The 21,690-nt window shown below is 38.2% G+C and overlaps 2 protein-coding genes and 1 non-coding gene across 3 annotated transcripts; 1 reads left to right on the top strand and 2 right to left on the bottom strand.

Annotated features, from left to right (window-relative positions):
• Positions 1–4,919: 4,919 nt before the first annotated feature.
• On the bottom strand, positions 4,920–8,076 carry LOC114915439 (uncharacterized). The gene is made up of 2 exons (XM_083075091.1): positions 7,056–8,076; positions 4,920–6,965 (listed from the first exon to the last, which is right to left on the bottom strand). The coding sequence occupies exons 1-2, from the start codon at positions 7,151–7,153 to the stop codon at positions 6,455–6,457; spliced, it is 609 nt and encodes a 202-aa protein (XP_082931217.1). The 5' UTR covers positions 7,154–8,076; the 3' UTR covers positions 4,920–6,454.
• Positions 8,077–12,127: 4,051 nt separating this feature from the next.
• On the bottom strand, positions 12,128–12,679 carry LOC145957907 (uncharacterized). The gene has a single exon (XM_083074335.1). It carries the CDS (start codon positions 12,677–12,679, stop codon positions 12,128–12,130), a length of 552 nt encoding a protein of 183 aa, XP_082930461.1.
• A 2,628-nt stretch (positions 12,680–15,307) lies between these two features.
• On the top strand, positions 15,308–15,413 carry LOC114915440 (small nucleolar RNA R71). The gene has a single exon (XR_003803449.1). It is a non-coding gene; the product is annotated as a small nucleolar RNA R71 (small nucleolar RNA).
• Positions 15,414–21,690: the final 6,277 nt, after the last annotated feature.

Genomic DNA, 21,690 nt, shown 5'->3' with positions numbered 1-21,690 from the left:
GTCGCTAAAATTATTATACAATAAGAATATTTTTTATTTTTTTAGCGACCGATTTTAATTTGGTTGCTAAAATTATTATAAATAATAATTTTTTTTAGCGACCGATTTTAATTTAGTCGCTAAAACTATTATAAATAATAATATTTTTTATTTTTTTAGCAACCGATTTTAATTTGATCACTAAAATTATTATAAATAATAATATTTTTATTTTTTTAGCGGCCGATTTTAATTTGGTCGCTAAAATTATTATAAATGTTGGATCGAGCGCTTACCACTAGGCCAAAAGCTATAGCTGATAGTCAGGGCGCAACTCTTTTTACTTAAGAGCGCAGCAGCCCAAGCGCCATGATTCGACAGTGACTTGGCCCACCTAGCCTCCGCCACGGGACAATTGATGCAACCCGCAACAAAATGTGGAAGAAAATATGCACAAATGTTTTGATGATGCCAAAGTGATTATAAAGCATTGAAGAAGAATCAAGGTTGAGCTAAAGCAAGTTGATGCAAGAACAAGATCTCAATTGGTACATAGATAAGTCTTGTCAACTTAGCTAAGTATGTAAAAGAATCTTTTGAAATTGCAAGTATGCTTGGCCTTGAGAATAAGTTTTCAAAAATCTCAAATTAATCTCTTTAAATTTAAACAAGTTTTAAATCTTTTGAAAGTAAGTAAAAATGTTTTCAAAAGACTTAACAAAAGCTTTAAATAATAGTTCAAATCATTTCTTAAAAGAGATTTGTGAAAGAAATTATTGAGATGAAGTTTTCTACATAAAAGTTTTTGAAACAATAAAAATATGTTCTGGTAATCCATTACCAGACCTTGTAATCCATTACCAGAACAGAAAATTTCAAAGTTCAAATTCTGAATACAAAATGTGTTCTGGTAATCGATTACCAGACCCCTGTAATCGATTACCAGAAGATAAAACTTCAAAATTTGAATTTAAATTATACAACGTTTCAATCATTTTGAACTTTAACCGTTGTAATCGATTACCAAGTCTTGTAATCGATTACCAGAGCCTATTTTCTGAAAAATTATAGAAAGTTACAACTCTTCATGAAAAGACATAACCTAAGAAACAATTGTCTATAAATACCTATAATTTTTCAGAGAAAGGAGACGAACTCTATTTGTGAAAATAATCTTTACAAATCACTTGGCCAAAATCATTTGCAAAATCTCTAAAGAGTTCATCAAAGATCATGAAAGTGTAATATCCACTCTTCAAAAGAGTTATTCTGTAATACTTAATAGATCATTGGATCTGTAAAGGAGAAAGGGTTTTTCTCCTTGTTGGTGTTTGAATCTCAACACAAGGAAAGGGAGTTCCGAGGTGTTGGAGGATTCATTTTCTTGTAAGGTTTACAAGAGTAGTGGAAATCTCAAGTGGGAGACTTGAGGACTGGATGTAGGCAGGATTGGCCAAACCAGTATAAAATCAAGTTTGCAATTCTTCTTTCCCTACACTTTTAATTTCTTGTTATTAATTATAATTGTGTAGTTTGCATCATCATTCATTCTTTACATACAAATTTGTATAAGGAAATAAATTGATTAAGAAGTAATTGGAAAAGTTTTTATAAGAGGAAATTTAGTAAACTTAATTCACTCCCCCCCCCCTCTTAAGTTAATTGAGGCTAAGGGACTAACAATAAATAATAATATTTTTTATTTTTTTAGCGACCGATTTTAATGTAGTTGTTAAAATTAATATAAATAATAATATTTTTATTTTTTTAGCAACAGATTTTAATTTGGTCGCTAAAGTTTTTATAAATAATAATACTTTTTATTTTTTTTAGCGACCGAAACTGTTCCGTCACTATTTTAACCAACAATTATTATTTTAGTGACCGATTATTGGCCACTAAAAATTTGGTCGCTTTCGGTCGGTAAATAAAATTTGCAACCAAACCAGATTCGGTCACTAATTATGTCGCTATTAGCGACAGAAAAAAAAATCAGTTGCTAATTTCGGTGGCTAAATTGACTTTTTTTTGTAGTGTTCTTCGCAATTTGTGATGGATTTTATTCATCACAATTTGTGATGGACACACATCCCTCTCAACTTGTGACGTTAATAAGAGGCACATATCCCTCACAAATTTGTGACGGAGTTAATCCCTCACAAATTATTTATTAGTGACGTAAACAAGTCCCTCACAAATTGCAATGAACATAGAGGTCATCACAAATTGCGACGAAATTTTATTAATTTATGAATATTTATTATTAGAAATTAGTGATGAAAAATATATTATTTGTGATGCCTTAATTCCGTCATTGATTGTGACGAACTGAAATTATCCCTCACTAAATATTTTGTGACACCAATTTTTGTGACAAAATCAGTTCTGTCACTAATTTGTTCTATGACGGATTTTATAAAATTTAGTGACAGATTCGTTCTCTCTCTAATTTTAATTTTTCTACTAGTGATAAATCATTGATAACCACATCATTATTTTGTAACATATAAAAACAAGTTTTGTTACCATTATTAGTAGCCTTAATATTAGTTTTGAAATAATGCAATTTTCCCACCTTTTAGATTTGAAGATATTTTTGCAGATTTCTTCTCCTTCTTGGAAATCATCCATGGCTAATAACAACCATCTGGATTTGAACCTAATTTATCTAGTTGTTATGTCTTTTCCACTTGAACCTCAAATTTAGGATTTACTTTGCCTAGTTTGTCACTCGCCAAACCTCTATTTACTTTCATAGAAGTGTCTACACGAGTGTCCTGATATTTTGGTTGCTAGTCACCCACCATTGGATCAGTACAACTATCCTGTTTGTGACCATATTTTCCACATTTGAAGCAAATCGTATGAAGACCCTTATACTCTAATTTTAGAATATGCCCAAGAGCATTAATTTGAGAGACCAACATTCTTCCAAAAACAATTTTTACACATATCCTGACAAACCTTCCATGATATTGAATAGAAGTAAGTTTATCAATCTTAAGCATAGTCCCTAATCTACTCCCAACCCTGTAGAGGAACCTTGTTTTGAACAATTCGATAGAAAGTCCAAGGATCCACACCCCTGCTACAATTTTAGGAGTGTGGGTTGTAATAATGGTGAAGGAAGGCCTCCAACTCTGAACCATTGTTAAGGGATTTCTTAAATATGGCAAGTGAACCAATCACACAAGTAGTAAGTAGAATTATTTATCGTTCTTCCCAAAGGACTTGTGCAATACAATGGCAATAAATATAAATTTAACTAACAATGACTAAAGAACGATTCCATATTTGAAGGATTGTATTTATAAGCTAGTAAATGCAAAGTGAACTAAAGTGAACCTTCATCCAACACTTGGAGTGACGTTTTAGAAACCAACTTATATAAGTGATATGTTAGGGTTAGACTTTACCAACTTTAATCTCATGCATAAAACACCTTATTTCACGTTCAAATATTAATGTTGACCCACTAATTTACTCAAATCCCAATTTCCTTGGTTATAAGAGCCTAAGTTTCATTACCAAACATCAATGTTCTATTCCTAGATACAAGTTTTACTAGGTATCATATTCCAAGACAAGATTACAAATGATATTTCCCAATATCAAAATAATCACAAATCATGTAATGGTTGATCACTCCATACAAAAATTAAGCATAGAAACATGATACTAACATTTGAATGAAAAAGACATATATATATATATATATATTGAAACAAGTTACATGAGAGTCAAGTTGGCTACATCTAACCCCAACAAAAGGGTTTTAGTAACTCCTTTTCATAAGAAGATTAGCAAAATACATCGTATAAGTGAAAATGGAAGAAAACCAACGAAAAGCAATGGTGGAAAGGTGAACCCTAGCCCCCCAGTTTCAAACCTAAGCTCCCTTCTATTTTTCCAAATGTCTCTGTTAATGATGTTTCACATTCAGTAAGGAAAAATATGAATCCACACAACTCCTTAAGTGATGCACTCAATGCGCGGTGATACACACTCGACGCGAGCTAGGAGGCGCGTCGGGCGCATGATGAAACGTGCCTAGCACACGACCAATTGTTCAACATCTCAGCTTGATCCAATGCGCTAAGAGAGCTAGGATATACGCTCAGTGCGAGTCTTCTAAAATTGCCATCTTGCTTCACTAAAGTCCAATCCAACTTCTTCTCCTTGGCATGGCTTCTTCCAACACGATCCCTTATCCAAAATTTCACAAAAAATGGGGATTGAGTATGTATAATCTAATATGTGTAACCAAAGTGTCTTTACTTACAAAAAATGGTTTAATTGAAGATTACACAAGTCTAAAGTTAAGAAAGAGTTGAATTTGTTAATAAATTTGGTACTAAAATGTAAGTAAAAATTAACATTATCAACTACCACAAACTTAGAACTATGCTTGTCCTCAAGCAAAAGGTAACTTGTTAGCAATAAAAAGAATCACTTCATCAACAAAGACAAAATACTTGAGAATCTGGTACAATTCACTCAAACATCAGTCATGCAAGCTCTCTCTCAAACTTAATCTCTAGAGAGTAATGAACTTTCCTGCCAAACATCCACTATGGTGCTCACAATGCAAGAATAGTAGGGATGCACTTAATCGTTTTACAAGAGACTAACAACCATGGCCAGATAGATGCATTGATCAGCCTAAGAATTCAAACCTCACTAGGATAAGTGTTTCACTCAAGCACATTAGTATCTAGGGAAGGTGTTTGTCCCTCAACCATCTCTGATTCCACCCAATTTAACTGTGCTTTTCATTTCAACAAGCTCAATAAACTATACTAGCATGCATACATCACAAGGACTTTTTCAGGGTTGTAATGGGGCCTGGCTAAGAAGAAAATTCTGGTTTTTCATGGATAGACAAATGTATTGGGCAAGGAGAGCAAATGAGTAATCATTAATTCCCAAACTTCACTCTCTTACTTTCCAACTAATGTTTTGATCCAGTAACACACGACTCTAATGTTTCCTTTTTCCTTTTATTTATTTTCATTTGATTCAGTTTTTTTTGAATAACTTTTCAATTTTTTTTTTCATGGCCAAAGAATGAATCAAAGCCTTCTCCTTTTATTATATGCTCACCCCAAAAGTGAATTGCCCCAAACTTGAACCACACAATAATGACCTTACCACTTGCTCTCAAGCTCAAAGTGGGGTGTTCAATTGATTTCATCATAAAGCTTAGGGTTCTAAGAAAGAAAGAATCATGTTAAGCTTAAAAAGGTTTTCAACGGTTAATATTTTCAAAAAAAAAAAGTTGGCTTTTTGGCTCAAACGACCTAGAACTAAAAAGAAACATGGCCTTGATCATCTATACACATGCAAGCAAAGCTCTCAACACAGAAACTCAAGCAAAGTCAATTGAGTATCAAAAGAATAGTTCTCACAAGAATAAACTCTAAAGCTCTTAACCTCACTCAATTTAATTTATGTAATTCACACGTTATCCTACCTTTCCACAATCCTTAATCAAAATTAAAACAAGCACTTGCAACCATACCCTCCAAAGCATGAGCACAACCACAATTATCAGTTCAATAGAGATATGTCATCAACTCAAAAGATGTCAGGTTTTGAAAGAACAGAACACAACAGACTCATGATGAAATGCAACACCAATCTCAAGTAAATTGTCGATGTATCCAAAGTAACTATAATATAGGAGAAAGTACGGTGCATAAAAGAAGGTAAAGTGTAATGGTAATAGTAAAAAAATAAGTAAAAACAGAAAAGTAAACAAGATATCCAAAAAAAAAACATAAGTGTTGCAGCAAAATGTGACTACTCATCTCCTTAAGTGCTGATATCATCAGTTGAACTCCAACTTAGAGGATCCCATGGCCTCATCATCAATCATAGCATCAACAGTAGCAATGTCAACAGCGATGGGTATCTCTTCATCAACTCTAACAGATGCTCCTAAGGACCTAAACATATCTAAGGACTCTACTTTGATGGTCTCCTCAAACCTTTGAAGCATTGGATCCACAATATCAGCAGAAATAGTCTCTGGCAACCTCTCTCTTAGCCTTCGCATCAGGCTGCACCTCTAGTCTTATACTAGCATCTGGTCCTATATCAGTTGCTTTATCTCCATCAGTTGTTGTTAGCTCTCCTCCTGCCCCTCTAGAAATAGCCTGGACCCCAAGTCAAGTAGTAGCAACATCAAACTTTGCCATAGAATAGAGAAACTGAAGATGAGGAGTAGTGGCAGCAACATGGGCCCTAATAGTGTCCATCATCATTCATTGTGCATGAAAAATCATCTGAATGGTTGTATCAAAAACAACAGGGCTAATTGCTACCACTTGTTGTAATGGGGCCTCAGGAACATAATGCTCAAGAGGGGGTAGCTCTGGTGCCTCGACCTATGGTGCAGTAGTTGGTGCCTGTGGTGCTCCCCTTTCATAGGCAAGAGGGGTCAACTAACAATGAGCGATAACATATCGGGCATCTATAGACTAGCACGGTCACTCAAATGGCCCATAGATGTGTCAACTCCAACTCTCTTGCATAGATGGGTGATCAGCGAAGGGTGCCCTAGCTTGGCATTACCAATCATAGAATCAGCACAACTCTGAATCTCCTCCACGATGAGAGCTCCCAAATTTATTCTCTTCCCTGAGAGGATGTTGAACAGGATATAGGACCTGTTAAGGTGAATGTTAGAAGCATGATCAACTAGGGCCAGGTTGGAATGAATAAGAGTCATCCATATCTTGGCCACTAGCAAGAGGTTTGTCCTCTTAATGTGCAAAGGTAGACCCTGAACACTCCTATGAAATCTGCCTCTCTCTCTGCACACGGTCTCCTCAATCTGTGTGTGCCTAATATCAGAGGGCATCAAAGTAGTCAAGAACTCTAAGTACTCACAGTGTTGTCCAAGCTCTAAAGTAGTGAGAAGAAAATCGTTGATCCTGGTAGGAGAAAAGGAAACAGAATGACCCCTCACATAGCTGGTGTAGCTGATTGGGGCATCATCATCAATGGTCACGGCGTTCGCATAGAACTCACGAATGATAGCAATATTGGCTAGTTATGGATAAGAACCCAACCTGTCCCACCTCCTCTTGGTGTACTCAATCACAAAGTCCTGGCCATCCTCTGATTTGAGGGACACCTTCCTCTCCATCAATAATTTCCTTGGCTCCATGGAAGGGAATTACTTTTCATGATGCTTTCTGAGAAAGCGATCAGAATAAACCTTCTCCTTTCTCTTTACAGGCTTGTTATTTTGGCCTTCAGTGGGGTTCCTTTGCCTCTTGGTTGCCATCCTGAAATTCAAGGCCAAAAAACATAACCAAGCCATCAAAATCAGAGAAGTGAGTCATCAAAAATATGTAGAAGTATCATCATATATACAACACAAAAATGGAGCACAAAATATGCAAAAAGAATCCCCAAAACATATAAGAAGACAGTTCAAAATGGACGGATTCACGTTGAGCACAACACAAGGTGCGTTGGGCGCACAGAGGCAGAATTCCTCTCTGCCATGCACGTGTCGGGCGCAAGCTTAGGTGCGTCGGGCGCTTAACATAAATTGCGCCTTCTAGAAGCCACGCATAAGGCATAGGTGCGAGCGCGCAAAGCGCGTGTTAGAGCCTATGCATCTATGATCAGGGCGCTTGGCGCACCATGAAGCACGCTGGGCGCATAAAAAAATTCAACTAGTGCATGCAGGCGCTAGGTGCCCATAATAGCGCGCAAGGCACGTTCAGATAAAAATAAATAAATAAAACATAATATAAAAGGCGTTTAGCATGCTAGGGAGCGCGTTGGGCGCGTTGCAACCCTCCCAATGAAGAAGATGAAGGTGTGTTGGGTGCGGACTCATCTCACCCGGCGCGTTGTGAACTTTTAAGCCCAAAAATTGGTCAAAGCACATACACGAAGAAGAAAACTTAGTGAGGGACAGAAATCACTTGCTCCACGCGGCTAACACTAAAGTAACAATAAACAAGATAAAAGTAAAAAGAAAGACAGAGAAAAAAAACACAAAATGAAAGAGGGAACGGTTGAAGAGAGTTACTTGGTTGGTCAAAGCAAATGCAAGATAATGAGGATGCGAGAAATAGTGAAAGAGTGAGGCGTGCTTGGCATGGAAGACTACGCGTTGGGCACGGTCTTCGTAGAGAATTAGGGAGAAATGCTTGACCAAATGCGTTGGGCGCATAGATTCTCATGCCCAGCGCGCTTGGTATAGAGACATCTCATCTTTTCGTGCTAAGTGTATTCTGTTGCGCGCTTGGCGTATTTTTCAGTGAAGGCTTATTGGAATAAATACGCTTGGTGCATCGTGATGCGCCTGGCGTGAGGTAAACAATGAGTTCTAATGGCAAACACGTCGGGAGCGAGCTTCTACGTGCTAGGCGCGCATGTTAGTTCAGCCAAATTTTTTCTATATCCCAAAATTGAGTTTTTCACCCCTTTCTTCTTGAAATAGACTTAATCTTACTCTCACAACCACCCATAGATAATGGATATGAGGTGCATCTCTCATGTTTCTCACTCTAAACCAACAACTAACATAATTACAACACAAAACACCAGTTCAAACACGTGCAAAAACAATAACAAACAGGCAAACAACTAAAATATAACTTAAACACATAAAATTTTAGATCATCTGGATTGCCTTTCAGGAAGAACTTGTTTAACGTCACTAGCTTGACGACCTTTTTGAACCACTATGGGTCTCTAAGCTCAAGCTCAACAATTAGCCTTTCAAAATCTCCACCAAGATAAGGCTTCAATCGTTGTCCATTAACCATCCAACTTCTTTTGGAAATAGGATCTTCAATTTCAACTACTCCATAAGGCTTAACCTCCTTGATAACAAAGGGTCCAAACCATTTAGATCTAAGCTTTCCAGGGAACAATTTCAACCTGGAGTTAAATAAAAGTACAGATTGGCCTGGTTGGAAATCCCTCTTTAAAATTTTCTTATCATGATAAACCTTAACTCGTTCTTTTTACTGCCTTGAGGACTGATAAGCATTAAGTCTCATTTCCTCTAATTCATGAAGTTGCAACTTCCTCTTCTCCCCACAAGCCTTCGGGTCAAAATTTAGCAGTTTCAATGCCCAAAAGGCTTTGTGTTCCAGCTCTATCAAAAGGTGACATGCTTTACTGTAGATCAACTGGAATGGTGAGAAAGATGTAGGGATCTTGAAGGTTGTCCTATAGGCCTATACAGCCTCATCAAGTTTGCTAGCGCAATCTTTTCTGGAAGCAGCAACTGTCTTCTCTAAAATCCTCTTGATTTCTCTATTAGATACTTTTGATTGCCCATTGGTCTAAGGATGGTAAGTTGTTGCCACTTTATGCTTCACTCCATAGTGTTCTAAGACCTTCTTGAGCTGAGAATTGTAGAAATGAGAGCCTTCATCATTGATTAGGCCTCTAGGAGTACCAAACCTGCAGAAAATATTCTTCTTAAGAAATTCGATCACTGTCTTAGCATCATTTTTTAGGCTGGGATCGCTTCTACCCATCTAGACACATATTCCACTGCCAAGAGGATGTACGCATTGGAAAACGAAGATGGTAATGGGCCTATAAAGTCAACCCCCAGCAATCAAAAGCTTCCACCTCTTGAATGTTCTACAATGGCATTTCATGCCTCTTGGAGATATTTTCGGTTCTTTGGAAGCTATCAAACCTATGCACATATCCATGAACATCTTTGAATAATGTTGGCCAAAAGAACCCAGATTAGAGAACCTTGGCGATTGTCCTCTCCCCATTAAAATGACCTCCATAAGGTGAGTTGTGGCAATGCCATAGAATGTTGTTGGGCTTCTCTTTTCTGACACACCTTCTCAACAAATTGTCAACTCCAATCTTGAACAAATGAGCATCATCCCACACATATATGATTTGGCATCTTTAAAGAGTTTTTCTTTGGTGCCAATTTAGATCTTTAGGGATAACTCCAACAGCTTTAAAATTAGTCATGTCTGCAAACCATGGCCTTTCTTAAATTGATAGGAGTTTCTCATCTGAAAATTATTCTAGCACCTCTAGTTCTAGTGTAGTCACCTCATTGTTCACCAGTCGGGATAGATGGTCTGCCACAATGTTTTCAAAGCCTTTCTTGTCCTTGATTTCTAAATCAATCTCCTACAACAAAAGTATCCACCTTATTAATCTAGGTTTGGAGTCAGATTTAGTCAACAAATATTTAATTGTAGCATGATTAATGAAAACAATAACTTCCAAACCAATTAAATATGCTTTGAATTTTTCCAATGCATACACTATGGCAAGAAGTTCTTTTTTAGTAATGACATAATTGGTTTGCGTTTCAATCAAAACCTTACTTGCATAGTGTATCACATGGAAAACTTTCTCTTTTCTTTGACCTAGCACTGCTCCTATAGCATAATCATTGGCATCACACATAAGTTCAAAACCAAACTACCAGTTAGGAGTAGTGATCACAGGTGCAGAAATAAGTTTCTCTTTCAAAGTCTCAAAAGCAGATAAACAATTTGCATCAAATTTAAATGGGGTATCCTTATTAAGCAAGTTGCTCAATGGTTTTGCAATTTTAGAGAAATCCTTGATGAATCTCTGATAGAAACCGGTATATCCTAAGAAGCTTATGATTCCTTTGATGTTGACCAGTGGGGGTAGCTTCTCAATGACTTCAATTTTAGCCTTATCAACCTCAATCCCCTTGTAAGAAATCTTGTGGCCAAGGACAATGCCTTCAATCACCATAAAGTGACATTTCTCCCAATTGAGCACCAAATTAGTTTTTACACACCGCTTCAGTATGGTGTCCAAATTGTCGAAGCAGGAATCAAAAGAAGACCCAAAAATTGAGAAATCATCCATGAAGACTTCAATGCATTTGTCCACCAAATCAGACAAGATAGAAAGCATGCACCGTTGGAGAGTAGCTGGTGCATTACACAACTCGAATGGCATCTTCCTGTAAGCAAAAACACCAACAGGACAGGTGAAGGCAGTTTTCTCCTGATCTTCTGGATCCACCAAATTTGATTATAAACTGAGTAGCCATCTAGGAAATAGCAGTATGCTTGCCCTGCTAATCGTTCCAACATTTGGTCCATGAAGGGCAAGGGAAAGTGATCTTTTCTCGTGGCTTTATTAAATTTTCAATAATCAATACTAGGCATGGCAATCTAACCCGCCCTCGTGGGTACCCGCTCGAACCCACCCCGATTTGGACGGGGAAAACTCGTGTTTACCGGGTTCGGGTTTGGCTTTTCCCCGATTGATAAAATCGGGAGTTGGGATGTTAATACCCGTCCCGCCCCGCCCCGCCCCGCCTCGCTTAATAATATAATTAAAATATTATTTATATATATAAACCAAAATTAGAAATATTTATATGTAAAAAATTGTATTATCTTACTTTTCTTTTATTTTTTTTTAATTTTTCATATTTATTATAAATATAAAAAAAAAGGTTCAGGAGCGGGGGCGGGGGCGGGGTGGGAAACCCGAATCTCGCCGGGGACGGGAATAAGTACCTAGATTTTACTCCCAGCAGGTATTGGGGGCGGGGGTGGTTTAAATTTGTGGGGGCGGGGGCGAGGAACATAAAACCCGCCCCCGCCCCGCCCTGTTGTCATGCCTAACCGATACACATCCTTCAACCTGTGACAATTCTTGTGAGAATCAGTTCATTCTTTTCATTATGGATTATAGTTATTCCACCCTTCTTAAGAACTACTTGCACAGGACTGACCCAAGCACTGTCTAAGATAGGATAAATCATCCCTGCCTCCAACAACTTTTAAACCTCCTTCTTCACAACTTCTTTCATGGTTGGATTCAAACGCCTCTAAGGTTAAGTCATAGGCCTATAGTCCAGCTCCATGTGAATTTTGTGAATGCAATAAGAGGGACTAATGCCTTTCAAATCAGATAGGGTCTGCCCTATGGCCTCTTGGCTCAAACACAACACCTCAATTAACCTCTTCTCCTCATTATTAGAAAGAGAGTTACTAATGATGACTAGTTTGTTGTTACCTTCTTTGAGAAAGACATATTTGATATGTGAAGGTAAAACTTTCAATTCTAACTTTTGCTCTTCAGAACTCAAGCTTTCATGTAATTCTTCAATTTTTACATTGCTTATAAGAACTTCTTATTTTAAATCCAAGTTCTTCAAGCAAGCCTCAATCTTTTTCTCCTCTTCATTATTCAAACACTCAAAAGCTTCAATGAAGACTTTCTCTAAAGGGATCAGACTTTGTATTTGACTTGAGGCAGAAAAAATCACATCATCAAGCATATCCAACCTCATACAGTCATTTTTATCATTGGGGTATTGCATGGCTTCAAAAACATTGAAGTTCACTTCCTCATCTTGAACTCTCACTTTTAATTTTCTGTCATCCACATTAAGAATAAGCTTGGCAGTTTTCATGAAAGCCCTACCAAGTATCAAGGAAAGCTCCATGTCCATCACAACAAAATCCACCGGGAACATGAACTTGTCCACCTTGACCAGGACATCCTCAACCACCCCATGAGGATACTTAATTGATCTATTAGCTAGTTGTAATGTCATCCAAGTAGGTCTAGCCTCCAAACCTCCTATCCTCCTCATCATAGACAAGGGCATCAAGTTAATGCTAGCCCCTAAATCCAACAAAGCCTTACCCATAGGTAGAGCACCTATGATCATAGGAATCATGAAACTGCCTGGATCCTTAGATTTTTTTAGGTAGGGACTTCTAAATGATTGCACTACAACCAACCTCCAACTCAATAGTTTCTTCCTCAATAAATCTTCTTTTCTTTGACAGCAACTCCTTTATAAATTTAGCATAAGTTAGCATTTTCTCTAAGGCTTCTGAAAATGGAATATTAATTTGCAACCTTTTAAAAATGTCTAGAAACCTTGCAAATTGCCTCTCTTTGTCTTTTATTGAAGGGACATGTGGATATGGAAGATTCTTTGTAGGTGTGGCTTTCTCAACCTCCTTCTTTTTCTCTCTTTTCTTTTTCTCTACTTCCTCGCTCACTCTTTTATTCTCCACCTCTTCCACTACACTCTCATCATTTTTTCCTCTTTATTTTCTCTCATTGCACTTTCTTACCTATCCTTATGATTTTTCTCTTCAACCTTCCTTCCCTCCAAACTCCTTCCCACTTCTTGTAGATACAACTAGGGGTGTGCAAAAAATCCAAATTGATCCGAACCGATCCGATCCATATTGAAAAATCCGATCCATTTGAAAAAAAATCTGAACCGAACCACTTTATAAAACCGGTTTAGTTATCCGATCCATTTTTACAAAGTGGATCGGTTCGGTTCGGTTTGGTTTTTTAAAAAAAACGATCCATATATGAGTAAAAAGTGGATAACTGCACCGCACCGCACCGAACCGATCCAATTTAAAAAAAACCGATCCATATTTTAAGAAAACCAAACCGATCCACTTTATAAAAAATGGATCGGTTAACCGATCCACTTTTATAAAACGGTTCGGTTCGGTTTGGATCGGTTTTTTGAAAAAAACCGATCCATGAACACCCCTAGATACAACCTTACAATGCTCCTTAGGATTTGTTTGTGTATTAGCAAAGAATGATCCACTTTGTTGGTCTGCCAATTGTTTAGCCAATTATCCCACTTGCACCTCCAAATTCTTAATTGAAGCATCTGTGTTCTTTTGATTTTGGAGAGACAGATGCATGAATTGCTGCAAGGTATCCTCTAGCTTAGTATTTCTTTCATACAATGGTGGGTGTTTTTGTTGTTGTTGAAGGTGGGGTCTCCTACTAGATGCATGATCGGTGTCGTACCCGATCAAATGAAATATAGTTTTTGTAGTACTAGGAAGTGACTCCTAGGTAATCTCTCAAGGAGCAACAAGCCAATTAGAGGTTCTTATAGTACAACCAAACACTCAAATGGGGGTTTCAGATTCGAATAAAATGCATGCACAGTAAGCAATGGAACAATATACTCTCTAACTCAGTTACAACACCTATATCATTGGTTATCAAATTATCATTTATTGATTTAAACCTTGGTTCAGTTTCTAGTAATCATTAAGCGTTATTACCATTGTCGAACGCATACAAATGAAGCATTAGCATACATTCCTATCTCTATTCACGGGATTAAGCAAACCATGAGCAGAGCCATTCAGTCCAGTTGAAAAAGAAATCATTAAGCATGGAGACAAATCGTAATAGGTTAACAAGGATTAGAACACAAAGACACATTAAAATGAATAAACCTCAATGGTGCATTAAATTGAGTTCGAGAGTAATACATTCAGCCTTCCATGGAGGAAGAAATAGAAGAAGAAAACAGAAGAAAGAGAGGAGGCAACAACACAATGAAAAAATACAAACAGAAGAGAGGGAAACAAAGATACAAAAATGGTCTAGGTCAAAACTCATCCAAGACCCCCTAAAGGAGAGTAGTGGTTGTCCCCACTAATGTCAAATCCCCCTAACCTAAAACCCTCTTTGTCCCCCTCCGAATTTGAATGCATTCGAGTCAAAAGAGTGGGCTGACCCAGTTGGCCCACACAAGCAGCAAAAATGAAATTACAAAATAAAAGAAAATTAAGACTGTGCTGAAATAGGTCCATGTGGCAATGCTCCCAGTCTATTAAGTGCTTCCAAATTCTCTGCAAATGATTATGAATTTAATTAGGCTAATAAATCTAATTAAATGCAATTCGGAATTAATAGCCCAATAAAGCTCAAAACAATAAAATATGGCAAGAAAGAACAACTAGGCACTAACAATATTTAATAGGAGCTTACAAAGGTAAGAAAATGCATGAAAATTATGACTCATCAATGCACTCATGTCTTGTCTCCACCCTTGATTGTAAGAATTAGAGTAAGGGTTATTAGATAAATTTTGGCATCCTTGATTCCCCATATAATTGACTTCTTCACCTTGGGGGCCACTAGGAGCTTGAAAATAACCATTGGAATGGTCACCTCCACAAAAATCACATCACATCACTTGTTGAGTTTGATAAGGGCTGGCTTGCATGGCTTGGAGTTGTTGAGGCAATTTAGCCATTTGTTGGTTAAGAGCTTCTATTTGTTGGGTGAGAAACTTATGATGAGCCAAGAGAGGATCTTGAGAACTTAATTCTAATGTTCCCCTCTTTTGTGCCTGACTCTTTCCATGTTGGCTTCACAAGTCAGTAGATGACATAGACTTAATAATTGTGATAGCCTCATCAGCAATGTTAAACAAAACAAAACTACCAAAAGAAACATCCAAAATCATCTTTGTTTGTGGTTGCACCCATTGCAAAAAGTATGAAATTGCATTTCTATATCAAAACCATGATTGGGACACTTCCTAAGCAAAGCTTTATATCTCTCTCATGCCTCACATAAGGGTTTATCAACTCCTTGCACAAATGTAGCAATAGCAGCTTTGGCCTCTATGTTCTTGGATGGTGGGAAAAAATGAGCTAGAAATTTAGTCTCCACATCCCTCCAACTGGTTAGGCTTTGGTTAGGCTAAGATTGAAGCCATGCCTTGGCCTTCCCAGTGAGAGAAAATGGAAATAGCCTCATGAACAATGCTTCCTTGTCATCCCCAGAAATTCCAACTGAGCTACATAACTCATAGAAAGTGTACAAATGAGTATGTGGGTCTTCATGATCCAAACTGGCGAACTGATGAGAGCTTATAAGTTGCAAGAGAGCAGGCTTTATTTCAGCAATCTTCTCACACATAGTGGGTCTTACAATGCTAGAAAAATTTCTAGGACTTGTATATAAAATAGAATCCCCTATGGTCCTCCTTTGAGGTTGATTAAATGGATGATTAAGCTCTTCTTCAGCCATCTCTCCTTCTGCAGCTAGATCAAAGTGTTGAGTAGTAATAGTCCTAGAGGATGAAGTTTGGTGGGTAGCTTGTTGGGTTAGTACCCTCTGCCTTCTTGTGTTTCTATTGTTTCTCCTAGTTGTTCTTTCAATCTTCGGGTCACTAAGCAAAGGCTCAGAAGAAATGGTCCCTCTTGTTCGAATGGTACCTTGCGCACACAAGAACACAAAAGATATTAGAGCAACAAGTCAGCCCAAAAGAATATTGGTTTAAAGGAAAGACAATTAAAGAATAAAGAATGAAGTTTAATGTAGCTATAATTGCATAATTGCCTTGTATTGAGACACAAGTCCTCGACAATGACACCAATAACTTGTTAAGCAATTTCTTAAATAAGGCAAGAAAACCAATCGCATAAGTAGTAAGTAGAAGTATTTGTCGTTCTTCCCAAAGGACTTGTGCAATACAATGGCAATAGATACAAATTTAACTAACAAAGGCTAAAGAATGATTCCATATTTTAAGGATTGTATTTTTAAGCTAGTAAAGGCAAAGTGAACTAAAGTGAACTTTCATCAAACACTTGGAGTGCAATTTTAGAAACCAACTTATATAAGTGATATGTTAGGGTTAGACTTTACCAACTTTAATCTCATGCATAAAACACTTTCTTTCTCATTCAATTATTAATGTCGACCCACTAATTTACTCAAATCCCAATTTCCTTGGTTATAAGAGCCTAAGTTTCATTACCAAGCATCAATCCCTTGAATACTTCAATCAATCCACTTGCATTAAGTCTAAAGGCTTCAGACAACAAGTAAATCATGTTCTATTCGTAGATACAAGTTTTACTAGGTATCAAGACAAGATTACAAATGATATTTCCCAATATCAAAATAATCACAAATCATGTAATGGTTGATCACTCCATACAAGCATTAAGCATAGAAACATGATACTAACATTTGAATGAAAAAGACATATATATATATATATATATAGAAACAAGTTACATGAGAGTCAAGTTAGCTACATCTAACCCCAACAAAAGGGTTTTAGCAACTCATTTTCATGAGAAGATTAGCAAAATACATCATATAAGTGAAGATGGAAGAAAACCAATTAGAAACAATGATGGAAAGGAAAACCCTAGCTCCTGTAGACCCCTAAAATTGTCCGGGTCGGAAATAAAGCTTGAAGACTCTCGAAGACTGAAGGAAGATCAGCTAGAAGGACTCCTGGAAGGCCCTAGGAGGGTTCTCTGTAGGTCTAGAGGTCTTAGAATAGCTCAAAATAAGGAAGTGGAGGGAATGAAGCCCAATACGGCCGTACTGAACTTAATACGGCCGTATTGAAGCTTCAATACGGCCGCAGTGAACTCAATACGGCGTATTGAAGTTTCTGAAACTTCAATACGGCCGTACTGAAATCAATACGGCCGTATTGAAGCTTCAATACAGCCGTATTGAATTTAATACGGCCGTATTGAAATTTCTGAATTTCAATACGGCCGTATTGAACTCAATACGGCCGTATTGAAGTTCAAAAATTTCAATACGGCCGTATTGCTTCTGTAGGCCGTATTGCGCCTATTCCCTATAAATATGACGTCAATTGGACGTCATTCCACACTTTTACACTCAGTTTTGACTCCCTCCTTGAGTATTCTGGGGTTTTTGAGCAGTGTTCTGCCCTAGAAATCTCTCTGGGAGTCGATCCGACGAAGTTCTGGAATTCCGAGCACTTAGCTTGGAGATTCGAACCTAGTCGAAGGGAAATCCTCCGGATTTCCATAGTCAAAATTTTATAGGAGAGAGCGAGCGAGCTTGTAGAGCGAGGGAACGCCAAAAAGCTTCCCAGTTTTACTCAATATATAAAAGCACGCTTCAAGAGGTTTCTTCTTAAATCCTTCCTTTTACTGCTTTCTGTGTGCATATTTAAACTGTCATCATGTAGATAGTTAATTTATAATCGCTTATAATAAATAGGGGTAACTTAGTAATTTTATACTGTTATTTTAGAATATAATCTGTCATAGGGAACCCGAAAGGGGCGCTGTGGGGTGCTAACACCTTCCCCACGCGTAACCGACTCCCTTACCCGACTCTGGTTGTAATGGCCAAAGTTGATTTATAAAATCAATTGCCTTATCCCTTTTTCCAATGTTTTGAGTAAAACATTGGTGGCGACTCCACGAACCCTCCTTTTGCGAAAACCACTAATCCATGGAGGGTCCCGCTTGGGATTAATATGGATTGGTGAGACTTTTAATAAATAAATTGGATAAGATCGACAAGGTCTCAGTTTGAGAACAAGTCGTTCTAATAATCCAATACATTTTCAAAACCAAAATAATAAGCGAGCTCGACCGTCTTCGCGACCGCCGAGGCCCGTTTCGGGCCGGTGGCGACAGATGGCGACTCCACTGGGGAAGCCTCGAGAGTCAGTCCCATTTAGTGACAGATTATTTTTAACAAATAATAGTTAAAATTACTTTATTACCCCTCACTTGTATGATAACATGTTTATCTATTTGGCTTTAATAACTGTTGTATTTTTAAATTCCGCAATTGTTTGAAATACAAACTGCACACAAACATTTGCACACAACAGTTCCCCCTATACCCGGGGGCATGAGTGATTAACCATAGGGAGTGGATGTTAGTACGGCCGGTTGTCGAATGGGTCTATAGGTGCCCGTAGACCGTTGTCAGAAAACATCACTCAAGGTGATAACCATGAACTTGAGTCCGACGGTGCGTTGGAGCTTTCCATCGACCTACGATGAGAGGAATTGGGTCCCTATAATGGGGGCACCTTGGGGGCCTTGGACTGGTGAGAACAGTTAGAACCTACCTTGAATATGCACCATTTCTGCAGGAGACCCCTACCTCGTGATTCGCTCGTGACTGTTCGTGGATGAGTGAATTGTTTGTGTAAATGCTTATGTGCAATTGTTTGTGCATTAATAAATAACCTCGTGATAAGGTCTAAAGAATAATCCCCATGCATGAAAAAACCATGACATGAGAGGAAAGACCATGTGTAAAAATATAATAAAAATGAGGAGCATGTGCATCATTACCAATAAAGATATCATGCATCCTCATAAACCATGCATTTTAGGTTCACCAATACCTCTTGACATGAGTAAAAGTGACCCATAATTATCGAGATTCTCCGTTGAGGAGAGATCATAAGTCAAGGAGGGTGGTAACACTCTATTTTAAAAAGGCAGCGCCTTAAAAATGGAGGGTTATCAAGCTCATGTCAAGAGCGTATTCATTCCATAAATTAATTAGATTAAATATTCATTTTTAGAAAGTGGCTGGTCATCTCTCTGTCCTCACACGCGCAAAGAAGATCAAGAAAATGGAAGCATTGGAGGAGCAAAACAAAAAGCTCACAACCGAGCTTTCACAACTTAAAGACCAAATGGCGCAAATGATGGAACTCATGCGTCATCACAACATCCATGAATCTCATCACAGTGATCATGGGTCCCATCATGAGGGAGAGGAGGAAGAGCATGAAAAAGATCCTCCACACGCTGTACACCTTGGGGCTGGAATTATGATTAAAGAGCCCGAAGTATCAAAGGAACAATTCCACGCCCTCGAGGATCGGCTAAGGGCTATGGAGGGGCATGATTTTGACATCAAAGATGCCGCCGACATGTGCTTAGTGAGGGACATTCAATTCCCTCCTAAATTTAAAGTGCCGGATTTCCCAAAGTACGTGGGATCGACTTGCCCCAAAAGTCATCTCACCATGTACTGTCGCAAGATGGCCGCATATGCCACAAATGAAAAGCTCTTGATCCACTGCTTTCAAGAGAGCTTAGCTGAAACTGCACTCAACTGGTATATGCAGCTAGATGGAAATCTAGTACACACATGGAGGCAGTTGGCCGACGCCTTTCTCAAGCGCTACAAATACAACATCGACCTAACACCCGATAGGTCAGATCTTCAAGCCTTGAGTAAAAAGAATGATGAATCTTTCAAGGCGTACGCCCAACGATGGAGGGAGTTGGCGGCACAGATAGAGCCCCCGCTGTCGGATAAGGAGACGGTGTCCTTATTCATCAACTCGTTGACTGGTCCCTATTACGATAAAATGATAGGGAACACAACGACACTCTTCTCGGACATCATCACCATTGGGGAGAGAGTGGAACAAGGACTTAAAAGTGGGAAGCTAGCAAAGCCCTCCCAATCATTCGAAGCTAAGAAGACCTTTGGGAAGAAGAAGGAGGAAGGAGTCAACGCCATAACCATTTCTTCATCTTCTTCCACTTCGAAGTCAGGAAGATCGCAATTCATCCCTGTAAAGAAGTTTGATAAACTTCCGACCACTTATAGCGATCTCCTGCCGAAGCTAGTAGAAGCCAAACTTCTAGCTCATGTTCCACCAAGGAAGATCGACCCACCTTACCCCGATTGGTACAAGCCACAAGACAAATGTTTATACCATTCGGGGGCACCAGGGCATTCAACAGAGAAATGCCTAGCTCTCAAATACAGGGTCCAAGACCTTATTGATGCCGGGTGGGTCACCTTCGATTCGACAGCGCCCGACGTGAGCAAGAATCCTCTGCCAAAGCAGGAGTAGAGAGAAGAACAAGCCACGATAGGGCCCCTTCATATTTCTCTTTTAGGGACTCATGATCAGTACCCGAGATCATGAGAACCTTTTCATGTAAATAAGGGTTTTTGTACAGTTTTAATACATATCAATAAAGAGGCATTTTTCACTTATTCTCTTTTTTGTTCTTTTCTCTCTTTCCTCATTAACATTAATAATTCTAAACCTAAACAGAACCAATAAAATAATTATGTCTGTAATTGTTCGCTCTGACCGGGATCCAAAAGTTGAGGATGAATGGGTTGAGTTGGACAGTGATGAGGAAACCATTTCTCCGGATCTGCAAAGATTGCTAGATCAAGAAGCTTGTCAAGAGAAATTGGAGACTATAAATTTGGGGCATGGCCGAGAGATAAAAGAGGTCAATATTGGGACCCATATCAGTGATGAAATAAGGACACATGCTTCCGCTATGATTATAATAAAATCATTCTTCATTGCTTCTTTTCTTGCTTATAATAAAATTCTAAACCACATTATCTTTAACCCTGTTTGAATAAACATGAGTGAGGTTAAAATCATCTTAATAATAATAAACCCACATCATTTTTATGTGGAAGTGTGTGTGACAACTTGGAGCACCTTCCCTTGGCCTTGACAAGTGCCATCATGGATAAAAATAAATCCTTCAAAATAAAAGAAGCTCGGCAGGAAACCCAAAAAGGGGTCTGCGCAAAAATAAGAGCAAAAGACCCGCTAGGAATCCCACAAAAGGGTGACCTAGGCAAAAGTTAGGGTTGCAAAAATGAACAAAAACAAAAGTCCGCTAAAACGCCACAAAAGGGTGTTTTAGGCAAAAATAAGGACAATCAAAAAACAAAAGAAATCCATGATGGTACCATGAACCGAATTCAAAAAGAAAGGTTCAAGAGCAGCTATCCAAGTTGTCAAAATCACAACGTCAATAAACAAAGATTTTCTTAACTTCATAAGTGTTTAATCAAGCAAGCCTAAACACATAAGCCTACCTTGGCCATCCATTCTTACAAAATCCATTTTGCAAAAATAAAATAATCCCCTCTAAAACACAAACTTTTGAAAATATATATCCTTTCCTTCTTTTCTCTCTTGTCCCAAAAGATTTTAGAATAATCTAGTGGAAGCATGGAGAAATAAATCATCACTGATAATGGATCTAATCTGAACAACAAAATGGTGGAAGAACTGTGCCAAGAATTCAAGATCCAACACCACAACTCTTCCCCATATCGGCCAAAGATGAACGGGGCAGTCGAGGC

Source organism: Cajanus cajan, chromosome 5 (assembly GCF_000230855.2).
Source record: "Cajanus cajan strain Asha chromosome 5, NIPB_CcT2T_4, whole genome shotgun sequence".
NCBI lineage: Eukaryota > Viridiplantae > Streptophyta > Magnoliopsida > Fabales > Fabaceae > Cajanus > Cajanus cajan.
This window is presented reverse-complemented; position numbering and strand designations above follow the sequence as displayed.

Bases quoted from the DNA above. Each gene is read 5' to 3' on its own strand.
- LOC114915439 (XM_083075091.1), bottom strand. From the start codon at position 7,153: ATGGAGCCAAGGAAATTATTGATGGAGAGGAAGGTGTCCCTCAAATCA. The intron at 6,966-7,055 runs GTTGGGTTCTTA...TGCCCCAATCAG, and splicing joins ACCAAGAGGAGGTGGGACAG to CTACACCAGCTATGTGAGGG.
- LOC145957907 (XM_083074335.1), bottom strand. From the start codon at position 12,679: ATGATTCCTATGATCATAGGTGCTCTACCTATGGGTAAGGCTTTGTTG.